Here is an 18,841-nt window from a genome sequence, read left to right as displayed (position 1 = left end):
GATTTATCCTTTTCCATGGTGAAACGGGTAAAAAAGTATCAAACCACAAAATCAAATTTAAAATTTTACTTTGAAAAAGGACGGAGGCTTCAATGTAAAAACAATTAACATCAAATAGGAAAACTTTAAAATAAACAACTTCAACAGACAAACAAAAACAGTTGATCTAAATAAGTACACAGACATGAGCAAAAATACTAGTAAACATTGTATACATGTTATAGTTATATACATGTAAATTAATCTGTGAATACCTCATTAACTTCACACAGATAGCACATTAATTCTACCCTAGTTCAAAGAACAGTTTGATACTAGTAATAACACACTCTAACAAAGTTTACCGAAATCAACTTAACAATGCTTGCCGACTCTTCACAATCACTAATAGAAGTCTCTGGCATGAGTGTGTTACACGAATACTAGGCAAGTATTGTAGTCAATTTCATCCTGCATCAGTTGCATACATGAAATTGTCAAATCAGTTAGAGAATGTGCAATCCTATAGGTCTGAAATAATATCTTGACATACATGTTTTTAAAAAAATGATTTCTTCAAAATCTTACATTCAAAGATAATGAAGACCAATTGTTATCATGGGTGGAATAAGCTTACCCTGAATGCATGCTTGTTACAGTGACTGATGGACAAATAGATTTAAAGGTAAAAAAAAAAAAATCTAGGACAACTAGAAGTATTTAATAATTACACTACAACATAAAAATCATATAGCTAAAAAACAATTAACACCATTTTAAAAGTTGCCAATATCCGATGAGATCAGATCTTTGAACAAAAATATGCGAATGATGGAGGCCAATGTATGCAAAATTCAGATTATGAATTATCTTGTCCCCCTCCCCCAGAGAAGCTAGATATTCAAACTGCTAATGTTGTCCCCCTCCTCCAGAGAGGCTAGATATTCAAACTGTTTGTTGTCCCCCTCCTCCAGAGAAGCAAGATATTCAAACTATTTGTTGTCCCCCTCCTCCAGAGAAGCTAGATATTCAAACTACTTGTCCCCCTCCTCCAGAGAAACTAGATATTCAAACTGCTTTGGAAAATTCTTTTTTCAAGGTATCTAATTTAATGCATTACCTCTTGTCCTTTTAAACAACATTCTAAGAATAGAACCCCCCTCTCTCTCCATCCAATGATCTCTGAACTCGCATCTTTTTCTTCACAAATCTTTTTAGCCTTCTTTCCTGCATTTTCTTACCATATAATATTTCGATATGTAATTATTACGTTAGAGTTTGTCAAACATTACCCTGAACAATGGATGCAGGTCTCTTCATGGCAAAATTCGATCCAGACAATTATTTAACTGAGCTTTCAATTCACCTTAAGTCTAACATTAAAGTGGCAGACAGACAAGAGATCTAAAACAAAATATTCAGGAATTTTAGAAGACCCAGTTCTAAATTCAACTTCTTTACTCATCCCCTCCTAAGAGGAAATGTGGCCCTCCTAAACTTGGAATATCCTAAACCCATGGATCATGCACTGTGCCAAGTATATCTGAAAAGTTCTAAAAGATAAAATCAAAAACAGAAAAAAGTTAATGGATAATAGATTCAACATAAAGCTTTGCTTTGAGCAACAGCTAACAATTTCAAGAATATTTTGCAGATGGTAAGTAACGAATATGGGTAAATCAACTGCTGAGCACAGATATTTTAATTATCAAAGGAAGAAAATAATGTATAATGCTATACTGGAAAAACTAAATTAAACCACACTTTTAACCTACACATAAAAACAAGGGAAGACTAGGCACACGAGAGACAAACTGAAAAGTTTGACAGGTTCATTTCATTTAATAGTCACAAGTTTTTCACCTCTATTTTTATAAAGTTTAACTTATGGAAGACAGGACAAGTAAAATGACAATTTTTATACATTTATATAATTTTAGAAGCTTTAAATATTATAGTTGAATATGTATATATACACAGCAAATACTATTGCATGTACTGCAAATAACCTGATGTCAAAAGTTATTTGTTCCAAAGGAACAAACAATGGGATTTAATTAAGGTAGCTCCATCCTCATGTGACTTATCAATATTAATGGTTTAAAGTGGAAAAATTTCCACTCAATATAGCTTGATTTAATTAATAACCAAAGAAAATGTATATGTTGCCACCTATTCAAAGATGTCAGACATACAAAAACAGAAGTACAGGTCAATATCAGAAAGTCACACATTTTTATAAAACAAAATAATAAAAATAGATACAAACTTGACAAGTTTTGAATGCAAACAGATTAGAAAAACTGCCAATTTATAAAAATTGTAAATGTGGATATTAAAGAAATCATTAGCATAAGAGTTATTGCCCTTAAAAACATTTTTAAAATTAATAATAAATCATCTAAGGAAATATAAACTTTTTCACTATCAATAGTTTACCAGATTTTTTTTTATTATATCCAGTGAATAAAATTCCTCTGAAAGATAATACTTCTATCACACTCAAAAGTTTAATTTGATGCAAAAACCTATGACATCACATGAGGATCGATCTACCTTAAAATACCTCCAGGAAATTGGATGCTATTTAAAATTCAAATTATAGTTTTGAGTATCAATCTTGAAAGCACTTTTAAAACACAAGATCTGTAAACAGAAACAAAATAACCAACTTTTGTTGCATTATCATTGATTTCACATGCAAACAAAATCTGGCTTGACGACAGTGCCTGCTTGTATGTCAATGTGAATCTAATAAAAATCCATATATGTTTTGGTATAATAAAGCAGCTACTGAATGGGAAGGACAACAATTTTCTGTTCCATGGCTAAATTTAGCCCTTGGGCTACAGTTTGGGGCCCACAAATTAAGTATTGCCCTCGTACCAACTGACAGCTGTAACTAAATACATAGAATTGCAGATACAACAGATCATAATTTATCATTGTATCTCTCTGAAACTTGACACTATGTAAAGTTCACAAGAAAATTAACTATTGGCCTATGACATCAGAAAACATACCCTAATTGACTATCCGCCCTTTTGAATAACCACCTAGGCTTCGTCGTGAGATGTTTCCATAAAATGATTGAAATAATAGCACTTTTGTAACACAGACTCGTAAAATATAAGGTATAATCCAAAATTTTACTGAATATCAAATGTTGCATTATCAACTTTGCATAAGTTGATAAAATGTCTTTTTGACAGTCAAATTTGCAAATCCTGTTCTAAGAAATCCATACCAACAGCATTTCAGTACAATACTATTACAGTTATTGAATGCTAGATTTGAACAATAGTAATTCTGTCACTGACTAAAAAAACTGTCCCAGTTGATTCATTAGCCAGGTTTTACTTTAACTGCAACTCCTTAACTAATATTGAAGAGAATAGCAGTACAAAATAAGAGATTACTGATATTTTAAACATTATGAAACAAGAAAAATCAAAATGGAATATTCTTGTAGTGTATTAAAGTAAAAATTGACACCCCTCTGACCCAGTTATGGTTGAGTCTTCATCTAATTATGAAAATATACAAATAGCTTAGGAGTGTTCAATATCAATGATGTGTGTCAGTAACCTTGGCCAGCAAAGTTACATGGCATGTCAAAGAACATGAAGTGCTAAGGATTTGATAACCTTATTAACTATGAAGTGCTAAGGATTTGATAACCTTATTAACTATAAAGTGCTAAGGATTTGATAACCTTATTAACTATTGATACAATACATTGATTTTCCTAACATTCAGTATCTCATCTAGACTACTCTAAGACACGAAAGCAAAACTATTGTGTTCATCTTTGTAAAATAACAAAATGGAAGGATTTACAAACTATCACATATGCATAAAAACTTAACAAGAGTTGTCATAAGACAGCATAGCTTGCCGGGAAGCATAACCTACTTACTCTACCCCTCTTGGTTCAAAAGATATTGCCAAGGTTAAAGTTTTTGAAAAGTAGGTCAAAGTCCAAGGTCACTAGGTCAAATGTCTTGGTACAAAATGAAAGGTCTCGTCATGAGGAATGTATTTGTGAACTATTAAAGCAATATCCTCCCATGGTTCATAAGATATAGCCAAGGTTAAAGTTCTTGTAAATATGTGAAAGTAAAAAGTCAACATCACTAGGTCACAAGTCTTGGTAACAAATGAAAGGTCTGGATATGAAGTATTTATATGTGAAATATCATAGACTTATCCCCTTTGGCTCCAAAGATATAGCCAAGGCAAATGTTTTTCTCAAAAGTGTGACAGACATATGCTGGGTCATGACAATAGCTCAGAGAGCTAAATACATGTAGAACCTTTAAGGATGAATAACGTCACAATGTTTCAATAGAAAGTATATCAATAAAATATTCATTATCACTTTAGGTATTGTTACCTATCTGGTTAAATCAGTGAATTAAAGCATTAGGCTACCTATCTGTATATAGGGCCAGAGTTTCGCAGAATTTTAATATTTTTCGCAATGATTTTGTAATGAAATTGCGATATTTTGCTAATAAGGGTACATGTAAATCATACTTTTCATTCATTACAATTTTCTAAAGTGTGTCACACCTTCATAGCAATAACAATAAAAATAAAACATCAATATAAACATGTATTTAAAACTTAAAGGACACAACAAAAAAATTCAGAGAGCACGTTTTTGCATGTACAGTATTAATCAAATGATTACTTTTTGTCAAGGGCATTAAAAAAATCATGATCTGCAAAATATCTCAACAGAAAATTCACAAATGTACAGACGGAATGTGACTGTGGTGAGAGACCATTTGAAAGAAATAAGAGTAAATAATATCAAATTAAGAGTATAACATGAATAAATAAATTCATGGAATCCCCTGTTATTTTGGGGTGTAAAATATGCTGATAACATTGGTTATGTAGAATGACTAGCACGATTAACACAAAGGTTTCTTCTGCATCAGTGAAACAAAAGCAATCACTAAAACTTCTCATTTTGTGTAAAAAGAAAATATTTAATTTTCACGTTCACACATCCTAAACTCAAATACTCTTAAATGACATGACAAAGGATTTCCCAAAAATTACATCTCTGTTCCAGCCTTGAATATTATTCAATTGCTTGCATGAGCCTGGATATTGAACTATACTGGAAAGTCAGGAGTATGATCACTCTTCAAAAAATAAATGGTTTAATTAGATATTGCAGTACAATAATGAATGTACTAAAAACAAAAATCCTCCAGAGAAAACGCAACCTTTTCACAGAATTACGAACGGAACACACAACAAATGACTGAGGTCATCAAATTTGTCATAAAGAACCCCCATTATTTAGAGTCTCTACTATCAAAAAATGTAGAATATTAAAAAGAAGAATGAATTTCCTTACATATTCAACAGATTATGGTTCTGATGTTCTATTCTGACCCATCCTTAGTATGTTGGTCATATTCCTTAAAAAGTAAAACTACCAACAACAAATGCTACAGTGATAAACAATTATGACATACAATTGTTATTTTCTACTTTCAATTGAAACATTCAATAAATTATACATAAAACAATACATATCAAAATAGTTTAACATGAATTCATATTTGTACAGTATACTTCCATAACTTAAAACGAAGAAGATCCTTTAAATTTCCACAGGACAGACTATGATTTTCAGGATCCTTTAAATTTCCACAGGACAGACTATGATTTTCAGGATCCTTTAAATTTCCACAGGACAGACTATGATTTTCAGGATCCTTTAAACTTCCACAGGACAGACTATGATTTTCAAGGACAGCAGGACACTCAGGATCAAAAAGATAACATACAAGATCAGCATAGAAAAGCCAAGGGCCTTATTCATTCTCCATTTGCTGATAGCTATTGCCACGATGACTGCAATCAACATCAAAAACAGAAGAACTATAGAGCACACCATTCCTGAACTGTCTACATTGATTGGCTCCTGAAAGGCTGCCCAGTAAAGTAACCATGGGATAGGCAGGCTGAAATATTACAAACACATGGAATACAATGGCCAGCTAAAATATCACATTTCATTCTCATACCCTTAAACTAGATTCTTCCATAGAAATCTGTTAGCTTATTTGACTTGTGTTCAGTTGTATTTGTATGTAAATCATTGAAATTTTTATTGGTTGATTGATTGATTGTATCTTGCTTAAGCTCTCTCTCCAGAATTTTTCACTCGTATGGAGACATCACCAAGATCGGTGAAGGGCTTCAAATTTAGGCCTTTGCTTGGCGCTTAAGGCCATTGAGCAGTGAGGGTTCTTTAGCGTGCCTACTGTGATACGGGACATCCGTTTTTAAGGTCATCTCTGAGGACTTGTGACATTCACACCGGATGCCGAGCGTTTGGCGATGAACTGTCACTACATGTTTTAATGACTAAGGTCTGTCTTGGCCGGGATTCAAACCCTGGCCCCCCGCATGCGGGGAGAATGCTCTAACCTCTTTATTGGTAAAATAAAACTCAGATGTTACTTACAAGTGCTTTTATATAAATTGTACAGGGGGCTTAATGTTAAGATTAAAATGTAGCTTATTTGTTGTTGTAAGGTCAACCAAATGAAATAGATCTCCTCAATTTGAGTTCTTTATTACACAGTTTTCTCGAGATCCCCCCCCCCCCTCCCCCAATTTCATTCAGAATTTTGCGGGTATCTTTGCTGTCATTTTCTTGGTTTCTCAAGGCCATTTAGTGTAACTGATCATTCTTCACAAACACACACTCACTAAAAATTGCCTACCTAAATCAACCTACCCAGACGTTTCATATAGTTGGGTGGGGGCAAACAAAAGACATTATGATCATTCACTAAAGGTTAATAAGGTAAGTGCTTATTCATGGCTTTGTCATGCGGGTAAGTCATACACTCCCCAAGAAATGGGACACAAATCTATTTCAGGCTTTTAAAGTTTCAACAGTGCAGAATATCATACTCCTAACTGTTCTGTAGTTAATACTTTTGCTTTAACATAAAAGAGGGATATTCTGTATGCATACTTTTAAAAGGTGAGATGAACACTGATTTTTGAATTCAAATATTAGTGTATCTACGAATGCTAAAAACATTTAAATATTTGTTTTTGTCTATAGATATCATGGAGGTAAATAAAGTTACCCGACAGTGATGTCAAAGATATACAGGTAAATAAAGTTACCCGACAGTGATGTCAAAGATATACAGGTAAATAAAGTTACCCGACAGTGATGTCAAAGATATTGCTTCCAACAGAACTGGAGACTGCCATGTCTCCGAAGCCTTTTTTGGCCACAATCACACTTGTAATCAGGTCTGGAATACTGGTTCCTGCTGCCAAAATGGTGAGTCCCATTATCTGGAAGATACAAATCACATTACCATACAGCTGATCATCTAAAAAAAAAACCCACATCAATAGGCATACAGACTCTCAGAGTAATCAGGCTAGATCTCACCAAAGGACATTTCTGCAAACAAAATTTTGAATTTCAGTTTGCCAATATAGATATAACTTTTTACAATCCTTTTTAAGGGAAGTATACCCTATATCCTCACCTATAAGTTGGATTTTTGGGAGTTAAAATTCTATATCCGACTTACAGGCGTGTCCTAAGAAGATTAGTATTTTTCTGGACGGCGTAATGTAGAGTATTTTTTAAAATAACTGTACTCCGACGATTATCATGATTAATGTTGACTGGATATCTGATACTATTTATGTGTTCTAATATTATGCATAAAGTACAAGTATTAATTGACATATTTTAATGATTTTATTTATTCTAAGTATACAATATTGAAATTGATTTGTTGAGAAAATGAATAAATAGTGGCGTATTTCTCAAAATATTATTGTAAACAGAGGTGAAAACATTAGAGCATTGATTTGAAATTGTCAAGGGATTCTTGCAAAAAGTTATACCGACTTATAAGCGGGTCAATCGCAAATCCTTCCAAAATAACCTTAAAAAAAAATATACAACCGACTTATAGGCGAGTATATATGGTACACAAGTACTAATTAGTCAACATATGATATATCTATTAAAATTTTACAACTAACTAATTTGCAGATAAGACAAAAGTATTGCAGAAAAATCCTTTACCATCTGCTGGGATCCTTTCTTTCCCAAATGGCTTCAGTTGTCTTTTTCTATTTTGTAAGGATGCATGCTATAGATCTAGTTCAACATTATGCATAATATAAAATTTTCGTTTGCTGTGGTGGTAAATTTTATTGACCTTAAAATCCAGAATTTTTTTTATATCTATAGTCCACTCAATATACAGCCCAAACTAATGGCATTGTAACAGAATATATGAGGGCTGTTCGATATGTAATGTGTATTGTACGATATCTCAAAAGCATTCGACTCAAATAGTGAAATGAACATTACATCTCTTCAAAGTATTCTCCGCCGTTTGAAATACATAATATCAATCTCTGAATCCATGCATTTCTGAAATGCGCCACGGTACACTGATTTAGGTAGACCTCTGAGGCACTGACTGATGGCTGAGCCAAGAGCTTGTCAGGACTTGTAACGGCGACCAGATAAGAACTTTTTAAGTTTTGGAAAAAGGAAAAAGTCGCATGGGGCTAGATCTGGAGAGTATGGTGGGTGTGGCAAGATGGTATCCTTCTCCGACTTCAAAAATTGCTTCACAAGCTCAGATGTATGTGATGGAGCATTATCATGAAGTAGACGAACATGCCTAAATCCTGACACAGGGTGTCGTTTATGATAATATTTCTTGAGCTTTTTTAGTATAACATATCTCAGTAATACCGACCTGTAACACTTTTGCCCTTCGACACCGGAATTTGTATGGCTATACCATCACATGAGAAGAATATGCAATAAAGAACCTTTTTTGTGTTTATGGTTCTTTTGGCAACTACAGGCCTTCTACCGTGTTTAGTTAGCCATATTTTGTTTCTGGTTTGAAATAGCAAACCCATGTTTCTTCACCAGTAACAATGTTTGCAAATTGTCTTTGATTGAATTTGGGAAACATTTTGAGCAATTGCTGTCAATATATGCAGTATCCACCAGGCAGAAATCTTTTGTACTTTCAAAATACACTTCAAAATGAAATGCACCTGCGATAGCGATATGCCAACAGCTTTGGCAATATCACGAATCATGCATCTGCCATAGCTTTCAATTATTTCCCTGACTTTTGAAACATTTGCCTTTGCTGCATCTTTGACGGACTCTGTGCCAGTCAGAAATTTCTTTCTCCATCTACGAACTGTCTCATAAGATACCTTATCAGACCCATAAATTTCCCCCAATTCAGTAAAAGTCTGCATTACCGAATGACAAAGTTTTGTGCAAACTTTAAAGCTCTAATTTCTTCAATATTCTCAACTCGTTTCCCAACCATTTTTACAACAGTGGTCAACGACTAGCTCTATTGAAACAAGAGATGTTTGTAAAACACATATGCCCCCCATGGTGCAAAATTGAAAAGGGTTATACACACACACATCATTTAATTGAGAGTAGTATCATCAATTCAAAATATTGAGCAGACAATATCTTCCTATGTCAAGAGTGGATTGACCATGTGACCTAAAAATCAATAGGGGTCATCAACTCCTGAAGATGTACCAGTGTACCAAGTTTGATGTCTGTCAAGCAAAGGGTTCTCAAGATTTTGAAGGGACAGTATATTCCTATGTCCAGTTTGACCCTTGACCTTTGAACATGTGACCTCAATTCATTAGTAGTCATATTCTCCTGATTATGTACCAGTGTACCAAGTTTGATGTCTGTCAAGCAAAGGGTTCTCAAGATATTGAACAGACAGTATATTTCTATGTCCAGTTTGACCCTTGACCTTTGACCATGTGACCTCAAAATCATTAGGGGTCATCAACTCCTGAAGATGTACCAGTGTACCAAGTTCGATGTCTGTCAAGCAAATGGTTCTCAAGATATTGACTGGACAGTATATTCCTATGTCCAGTTTGACCCCTGACCTTTGACCATGTGACCTCAAAATCAATATGGGTCATCTTCTTCAAAAGATATACCAGTGTACCAAGTTTGATGTCTGTCAAGCAAAGGATTCTTGAGACATTCAGTGGTCAATATATTCCTATGTCCAGTTTGACTCTTGACCTTTGACCATGTGACCTCAAAATCAATAGGTGTCATCTTCTCCTGATGATGTACCAGTGTACCAAGTCTGATGTCTGTCAAGCAGAGGGTTCTCAAGATATTGAGCGGACAGTATATTCCTATGTCCAGAGTAGATTGACCCTTGACCTTTAACCTTTTGACCTGAAAAACAATAGGGGTCCTCTTCTTTTTATAACCAACTCACATATGAAATATCATTACAATCAAGTGAATGGTTCTCAAGATATTGAGCGGACAACTCATGGTCTACCACATGGGGTTAAGATCAGCAGTTTGACCTTGACCTTTGACCACGTGACCTGAAAATCCATAGGGATCATCTACTCTCTAAGGAAAGCCTCTGTATCAAATTTTGGCTATTATCAAGCAAAGGGGTCAAAAGATATTGAGCGGACAACACATGGGCTTAAGACCAGAGGTTTGACCTTGACCTTTGACCATGTGACCTGAAGATCAATAGGGATCATCTACTCTCCAAGGGCAACCCTTGTACCAAGTTTGGTAGTTATCATGCATAGGGGTCAAAAGTTATTGAGTGGACAACACATGGTCTACCACATGGGGTAAAGACCAGCAGTTTGACCTTGACCTTTGACCATGTGACCTGAAAATCCATAAGGATCATCTACTCTCCAGGGGCAACCCCTGTAACAAGTTTGGTTGTTATCAAGCAAAGGGGTCAAAAGATATTGAGTGGACAACACATGGTCTACAGACCGACCGACCAACAGACCGACCGACAGACAGTTGCAAAACAATATGCCCCCTCTTTTTCAAAGGGGAGCATAATGACTATAAGTTTAAGGTCGATCAATCCTCATGTGATGTCATAGGTTTTTGCAAAACCTTTATTTAATTAAATTTTGCACAAGATAGAAATATATCTCTGAGAGGAATTTTGTTCACTGAATAAAATAAAAAATTTGGTAAACTTTTGATACTGAAAAAGTTTTTATTTTCCATAGATAATCAATTATTTATAATTTAAAAATGTTGTCAAGGGCAATAACTCCTATGCTGGAATTTCCTCTACTGCATGTCTATGACACAATGATTTCCCTAATATCCACAATTAATTTTGATATATCTATGAATTAGCAGTTTTCTTGAACTGTTGACATTTAAAATAAGTAATTTCAACAAGTTTTAATCAATTTTCATTATTCTGTTTAACGAAAATGTGTGATATTTTATGTTGATATATACTTCTGTTTTTGTATGTCTGACATCTTTAAAAAGGTGGCAACATACACATTTTCTTTGGTTATTGATTAAATTAAACTATACTGAGTGGAAATTAATATGTAGTTTTTCCACTTTCAACCATTAATATTGATAAGTCACATGAGGATTGATCCACCTTAAATTATGTGGAGCTGAAGGCTCGTGTTTATACTGTTGGAAAGGTATTGAATAGAGGTATTCAAGAGTATCATCATCCACGAAATTGCGCAAAGCATTATCGCGCTGTGGTACAATACATATTACACATCGAACAGCCCTCGTATTTTCATACTACTAGTGTCTAAGAAAAACCAAGTACATGTGTTGCAAAAAGCCTACATTAATCAAACATTTTAGGGGTTCCATATTCCTAATAATAAATAACCCAATAAAATGAATTTGATACAAGGCTGGTACATGTGTTAAGTATACCATACAAAGTGAAATTTTCCTATACTATAAATACCTCATCTGTTAAGCCTATTGTATTGCCCAAGGTATTGGTCCACCAGTTCATCAAATATGAAAAAATGGCAATCCATAAAATGCTCCCAAAAAATGAGCACCAAAACCATTTTTTCTTTTCCTGAAAATTGAAAACATGTATTATTTATATTGAATGAAAAACTGAATGTAAATTGAATGTAAATTGAGGAATATTTAAAACAATGCCTGTTCTACTGTGACCTGTGGATTATAGGACTTATCCTAGAGAATACAGCATTTTTAAATGCCACATTCATACATATTTCTACAATCCCTGCATTACAATCATGGAAGAATGGACTTGACTATATTGTAGTTCCTGTGACTTTGAATTTCACCCGACATCGATGGAAGTCACCTCAGTGTGGGTCAAGTATTGGGGTGTAATTCTCCCCTGTTACTTAAAATTAATTTAATTTTGGGGCATATTATACAATATAACTTGGTTTGGGTCAGTTTATGCAAAGCAGATTATAAAGAAAAGCCTAAAATATATGCATGACCAAAGGGGAATAACTCGTGACACCTAGGCTGAAGATCCTCTCAGCTTAATAAACTTGTAATGATATGCATTTTTCATTCACGATAATTACTTATTAAAATAAAATATAAAAAGGTACTGATCCAGACAGTTAAAAGTTTAACAGTGATAAAACGGACCTTCCTCTTGTTTATTACAAGTATCGAACTCCTACATCGCTACCCGTTGTTTAATTTAAGTAAATTAATCACTACTCCTGCAAGCCATAAGTCCTGACACCTAAATCCATGAACTTAAGCAAGAATTCAAACAAGTGATTCCAAAAATATCCCAGAAGAATATTAAACACTGTAAAACGTTCCAATCAACTATATCAACTAAATTAAACTTCGTAAAACAAAATCATTAATAGACTAAAATTACCAATTTGAAAACTATAATAATTTCCTGCTTCAGTAAAAAAAAAAGTTCATGATTGAATCTAAAAATATGGTTTGTCCTGACAAATAGAGTCCTTATAAAAATTATCATAATAACAAGAGATGTTTGTAAAACACATATGCCCCCATGGTGCTAAATTGGAAAGGGTTATATCCATGCATCATTTAATTGATAGTAGTACATGTATCACCAATTAAGAATATTGAGCAGACAATATCTTCCTATGTCTGGAGTGGATTGACCAGGTGACCTAAAAATCAATAGGTATGCTGTACCAGTGTACCAAGTTTGGTGTCAATCAAGCAAATAATTCTTAAAATATAGGAGACAATATACAGTGTGACCCTTGACCATGTAACCTCAAAATCAATAGGGATCATCTTCTCCTGAAGATGTACCAGTGTACCAAGTTTGATGTCTGTCAAGCAAAGGGTTCTCAAGATATTGAGCAGACAGTATATTCCTATGTCCAGTTTGACCATGTGACCTCAAAATCAATAGGGGTCATCTTCTTCTGAAGATGTACCAGTGTACCAAGTTTGATGTCTGTCAAGCAAAGGGTTCTCCAGATATTGAGTGGACAGTAAATTCTTATGTCCAATTTGACCCTTGACCTTTGACCATGTGACCTCAAATCAAGAGGGGTTATCTTCTCCTGAAAATGTACCAGTGTACTGAGTTTGGTGTCTGTCAAGCAAAGGGTTCTCTAGACATCCAGTGGTCAGTATATTCCCATGTCCAATTTGACCCTGTGATCTCAAAATCAATAAGGGTCATATACTCCTTAGGATGTACCAGTGTACCAAGTTTGATGTCTGCCAATCAAAGGGTTCTCAAGATATTGAACAGATAGAGTAGATTGACCCTTGACCTTTGGACCTGAAAAACAATAGGGGTCCTCTTCTACTCATAACCAACCCACATATGAAATATCATTATGATCAAGTGAATGGTTCTCAAGATACTGAGCGGAAAACATGTGGTCTACAGACCGACCGACTGACTGACCAACAGGTGCAAAGCAATATGCCTCTCTTCTTTGAAGGGGGGCATAAAAATTAGCATCAACAACTACCAAGTTCATTTTTTAAAGCTATTTATCTTAAGTGTTCTGGTTAATGAGTTGTGTTCGGATGGATATTGAGCTTCCAACCAATCACAGCTTGTTCTTTTTGTCTGAATAAAAGTTATCCCATCAAATAGTGATTTGAATACCAACATTCTGGACAGGAATATAAATTCCAAATATGTAATATTTAACGATAATAAAAACATAATGACCTTGATTGACCTTGATTGAATAAAGACATAATTAAAATCATATTTACTTGAAAAACGTTCATCATCATGTTATATATTGGAGATAAATATTTCGAATATCAAGCACCTTGTGAAGTAGTGCGTGTAGGAATATTTGAGGAAATAGAATTGAAATACAAAAACTTCTGACTAAGATTAAATGCTAAATTAAGAAAGTTGTACTATATCAGGAAAGAATTCATACAAAAAGGTTGGTCAGCATCTGCTTACAAAGATCCATGTAAAATATACACACTGAACAGTCAGAACAGTAATGCATTAAAACTGAATAGCAGAACACAAGAAAGTTAGTCAGACGTATAGACTGGACAGTGTGGTGTAATTATGTATATTGATTAGCCCTGTAGCTTGACAAACGCCATTGCCACTTATTCTATCAAATTAATGGCCTATTCATAAATTGTTTTAATTTATGAAGCTTTATTTAAAGATAGATAGATAGATAGATAGATGGACAGACAGACGGACAGCATGACAGATAGAAAGACAGACGGATGGATGAACATACAGCCAGATAGATAGATGGACAGACAGCACATAATGCTTCACACTTTTATTCAGTTTTTGACCTGAAAGGAATTCTTAAAAAAGAATTTTAATCCCTGCATCTATCCATCCATCAAGTATTCTGTAAGTATTGCATAGCAATACATGTTTTCTACCATCCCCAATCCTATAAGTCATGGCAAACTATAGAACTAGCCCCACACAATAAAAAGAACACCGACACTAGACAAACAGTGTACAGCCAGTTCAGTCAACCTGGAAACTAAGTCAAACAATTTTTCTTAAAACTATATGATCCAATGTTCATGTATTATTTTTGTACAGAATTACTTTAAAGCAGATAAATTAGTTTTTAAAGTTATTAACTTTTCCTTAAAAACATTTGCATGTAAAAGAAAACACTGAAAAGATTATTCAATTAAAATGTAAATATAGTGGGTCAGCATAAATTATACATTGTCTGCTGGGTGTCTATAAATAGTCCCACATGGCCGAGTGATGGTTGTTTGTAAACACCGATTTAAAATCAAATAAATCAAATAATTCTGGCTAAAACAGGTGAAATAATGTATGACATGTGGTACAGCCTCATAAATACATACATGTACGTGCAATGATTTAACAGTGTTTTTACAAGGTGGAAAAAATTTGTTGAAATTCAGACCATGCAACTTTAAAATAAAAATGAAATTCATTTTTGTCTACACATTAGATACCCACATATCAAATTTCAGTTTTCTAAGTTAAACCATAATGGAGAAAGTCAGGAAAACTACATTCTGCTTAAAGTATCATAAATTTCGTTAAAATCAGTCAATTGTGATGAAACTTGAACTTGATCTGTAAAGATACACTAGCAAATCACATACCAAACTTCACCTTCCTAAATCAAAGAATGAAGAAAAAAGTCCAGAAAACTAAATGATGACAGTATATGCAGACAGAGAGGAAATTACAGTAGTAGTAATCTCCTTCCGCGAAGCCGGTAAGGAACCAACAGGATTATTGAATATAAAATAAAAGCAGAAATACATTCTATATTTGCATGTTTTAAGGAGAGTGATTCCTTCATTACTCCTAGCTTTATTTTGTTTAATGGCACCACATCAGTAATGGTTGTGTACTGTACCTGTTTACGAACATCTGGAAGTGTAATCCACAGGGGGAACACTATAGGAGCAACAAAGACATACATAATTCGACTTCTCCAGCCTGAAGGCCAGCTCAGATCTAATGGTTCCTCCTCCTCCTCCAATGTCTGAAAGAAAGATTTGATATTAATGTCCAGCACACAGGCCCTCTGAATATGATTTGAGTATCTTTGATAGTGAGCAAAGCTCTCGAAGCAATGTGACGAGCTCAATCCAATGATTCCATGTGAGTCAATGATTTGCTCGTCATCAGCTGAAAAATGATGGGGATTACCCAATGTATATGTATTCTGGAAAAAGGAAGCTGTCATTGTGGAAATATCGAAATATTGTGTTTTCCTCACTTAAAATTTTTTTTAAGGACACTCCGTGAATTATGTAAGCTTTTCCTACTTTGAAATTTGTTTTATTAAATCATGGATGACATAGTCACTTTTATCTTAAAGGGACATGGGCATGATTTGAGCTGAAAATTTTCAAATTTCATTTTTCCATTTTTAATATTTAGAATGCTTAACTAAGGTATTTCTAATGGTTAGCAAAAATTTGAATATCAGTTGACAAGGTACATGGGAGATACAGAGCTCACAATTGCAAATATTTGTCAGTTGTTTCCCCTATTTCAAACATAGGTGGTGCAAGACTCGTTTACGTCCTTGTTGACTTCCGGTGTACATAAAATTTATGAGAGATTGTAAGGTTTTTGTTGTGCAAATAGGGAGCGGGGGTAGAATTCCCGAGATATGAAGCTTTTAAAAAATTCAACTGGTTCATTGCCATCATATGTGACAGCGACAACGATCGTTTTAAGTTCCACTCAGCATCGTGCGCTATAAACTTCAGTCTTCAGTTCAGTCCACGTCCGACTACACAGATATCAGATGACGACTTTATTGCAGAAAGTATTTACAGGGGATTAAACATTTGCTCTGTAGATCGTAATATTCTGCATGAATGTTTTATGCTGAAATTTTTTCTATCCTTAGCGATACAGTCATCAATGATCTTATAATTCTATGACTGCCCCCCCCTTCTAGACTAGATCTATAATCGAACAGGGGAAATTTGAGTCATCAATATATAAACGAAGTATGGTACAAAAATATATTTCAGATGTCATTTAAAAATTAATTTTAGAGTTAACCAAGGTAATCAAAATATGAATGAACGCGATTGCTACCAGCACCCCCCCCCCCCCCCTCCCTCGGTACGACGACACGACTGTAATGGAGGGGTGGCTATAATCAGACTGTAACTGTAAGGCAGTGAATATTCCTAGGTCTTGTTTTCGTTTTTGATGACTGGATTGTAAATTAATTTCAACACTTTACTTTCATTGTTAATTTTGTTATAATTCAAAAAGTGTTGTAAAATATTGTTTGAATTTCAGGGAAAACGAGTCTGGATTCTTCAATAGTAAATACGTATGGAATTAATCAAAATATGGGATGATATTGTCAAACTTTCATAACTTATCAAAGTTTGCATTATCATAGTTATGTTGTTATGTCATGTTTATCAACTGACCCACGGACAGTCCTAGCCTATTTTAACTGTTGGCGCAAACCAGAAGAAAAATGCATCTCAAGAGATTAAGATATTTCTGAATTTTTTAGAAATAAAATTTGAATCATATCTACTTTTATCAAAATTAAATGCAAATTCATAAAGCTATAAATTTATCCAAGTGAAGTAAATACAAATTTCACTGTCATATATACAATGTTGTGTTTATATAAAAGCCACACACAGGCCTATTGTTCATTGTGGTTTTTTATTTTAAAAAAATCATTGCATTACGTTTTTCAATATTCACTTGTAACTTCGATTTCAATCTGAAGTATGAACATTCAAATTGACCTTCATATTGAAAAGTGTACTACATTTGTTAAGTGATGTATTTTAGTATTAAATCATTCATATCATGAACTGTCATGGTACATATAAACATGATAAATCCTTATACGTGAAAGTAAACACGGGTCAAATTATGTAGGCCTACATCAGTTTCCTGCAACACCATGGACAAATGTCATTTGGATACAACCATTCCTATACGAAGGATACAGTCGTGCTTTTCACACAGAGTACAACCAACTCATAGTATATCAATCATAGTATATGGATGGAGACGTGAATTTAGAAGTTGAAAGAAAGCTTGAACTTCCGTCTTATTGCAATCCAAATTGTGATATTCAATTAAAATGTAGAAACTCAAAATTTTGAATCATTATTGTACACCTAGCATATGGGGTAGTAAAATTTATTTGACCTGCCAATTTTTATGCTCTCGCTTGCCCATTAATATGGACTAATAAAAAGTTAATCGCAAGGACTGTTTACCTACTGTGACGTCATCACGTAAGTGATAAAAGTTAAAACACGCAAATAAACTGTTAAAGAGAAGTTATACATATACATTCACTATTATTATACTTTCATGTAAAATACTCGAACCTGATTGGTCGAGAAGCATTTGAAAAAACATATTGTTACCCTCTGAGAACAAAAAACACACGCCCCAGGGTGATAGTATCTAGCAACGGGTAACAGTTCTTGACAACGGGTGATATTATAAAAAATTATCACATGCGTCAAATTTATGCGCATACGGTTCGCCGTAGATTGCTAGACGACGTCGTTTGAGCATTTGTAATAAACGCGAGTACCCGCATCGAAATACGAAATATCGCATGACAGTGATTGATCAAATGTCAACAGACGTAAGTTTTTCTGCTTTCCAGTTTACATAACATTCAGTATAATAAAACAAATATTGCATATAGTTGAGGGTAACATTGAAATTTTCACCCCTCGAGAAACCATTGTCAACCTCGGCTACGCCTCGGTTGACAATGGTTTTCTTGGGGTGAAAATTTTCAATGTTACCCTCAACTACATGCAATATTTATATATTACTACACATTTTAACAGCTTAATAATAGAAATTTAGAGATATATGGATATATTTAATAATCGATATTCTTAATCCTCGAGAGAGAGAGAGGGGGGGGGGGGGGTGGGGTGGGGTGGGGGGGGGGTGTCCGCATCTTATTGTTTTAAACATATGCAATTCAACAACTTATAAAGAATTCTGATGTATTG

At 34.1% G+C, this 18,841-nt stretch overlaps 1 protein-coding gene across 7 annotated transcripts in view; it reads right to left on the bottom strand.

Annotated features, from left to right (window-relative positions):
* Nucleotides 1-51: 51 nt before the first annotated feature.
* Nucleotides 52-18,841, bottom strand: part of LOC125649365 (sodium/potassium/calcium exchanger 2-like) — a 71,044-nt gene continuing 52,254 nt past the window's right edge. For all 7 annotated transcript variants that reach the window (XM_056139306.1, XM_048876857.2, XM_056139307.1 and 4 more), the window contains 4 exons: nt 15,715-15,843; nt 11,817-11,936; nt 7,193-7,329; nt 52-5,969 (listed from right to left, as the gene is read on the bottom strand). In XM_056139306.1, coding sequence (XP_055995281.1) covers nt 5,723-5,969; nt 7,193-7,329; nt 11,817-11,936; nt 15,715-15,843 — 633 coding nt within the window. In that variant the 3' untranslated portion in view covers nt 52-5,722. The remainder of the gene's footprint in view (nt 5,970-7,192; nt 7,330-11,816; nt 11,937-15,714; nt 15,844-18,841) is intronic.

The sequence above is a fragment of the Ostrea edulis genome, chromosome 5 (genome assembly GCF_947568905.1).
Source record: "Ostrea edulis chromosome 5, xbOstEdul1.1, whole genome shotgun sequence".
NCBI classification, from domain to species: domain Eukaryota; kingdom Metazoa; phylum Mollusca; class Bivalvia; order Ostreida; family Ostreidae; genus Ostrea; species Ostrea edulis.
This window is presented reverse-complemented; position numbering and strand designations above follow the sequence as displayed.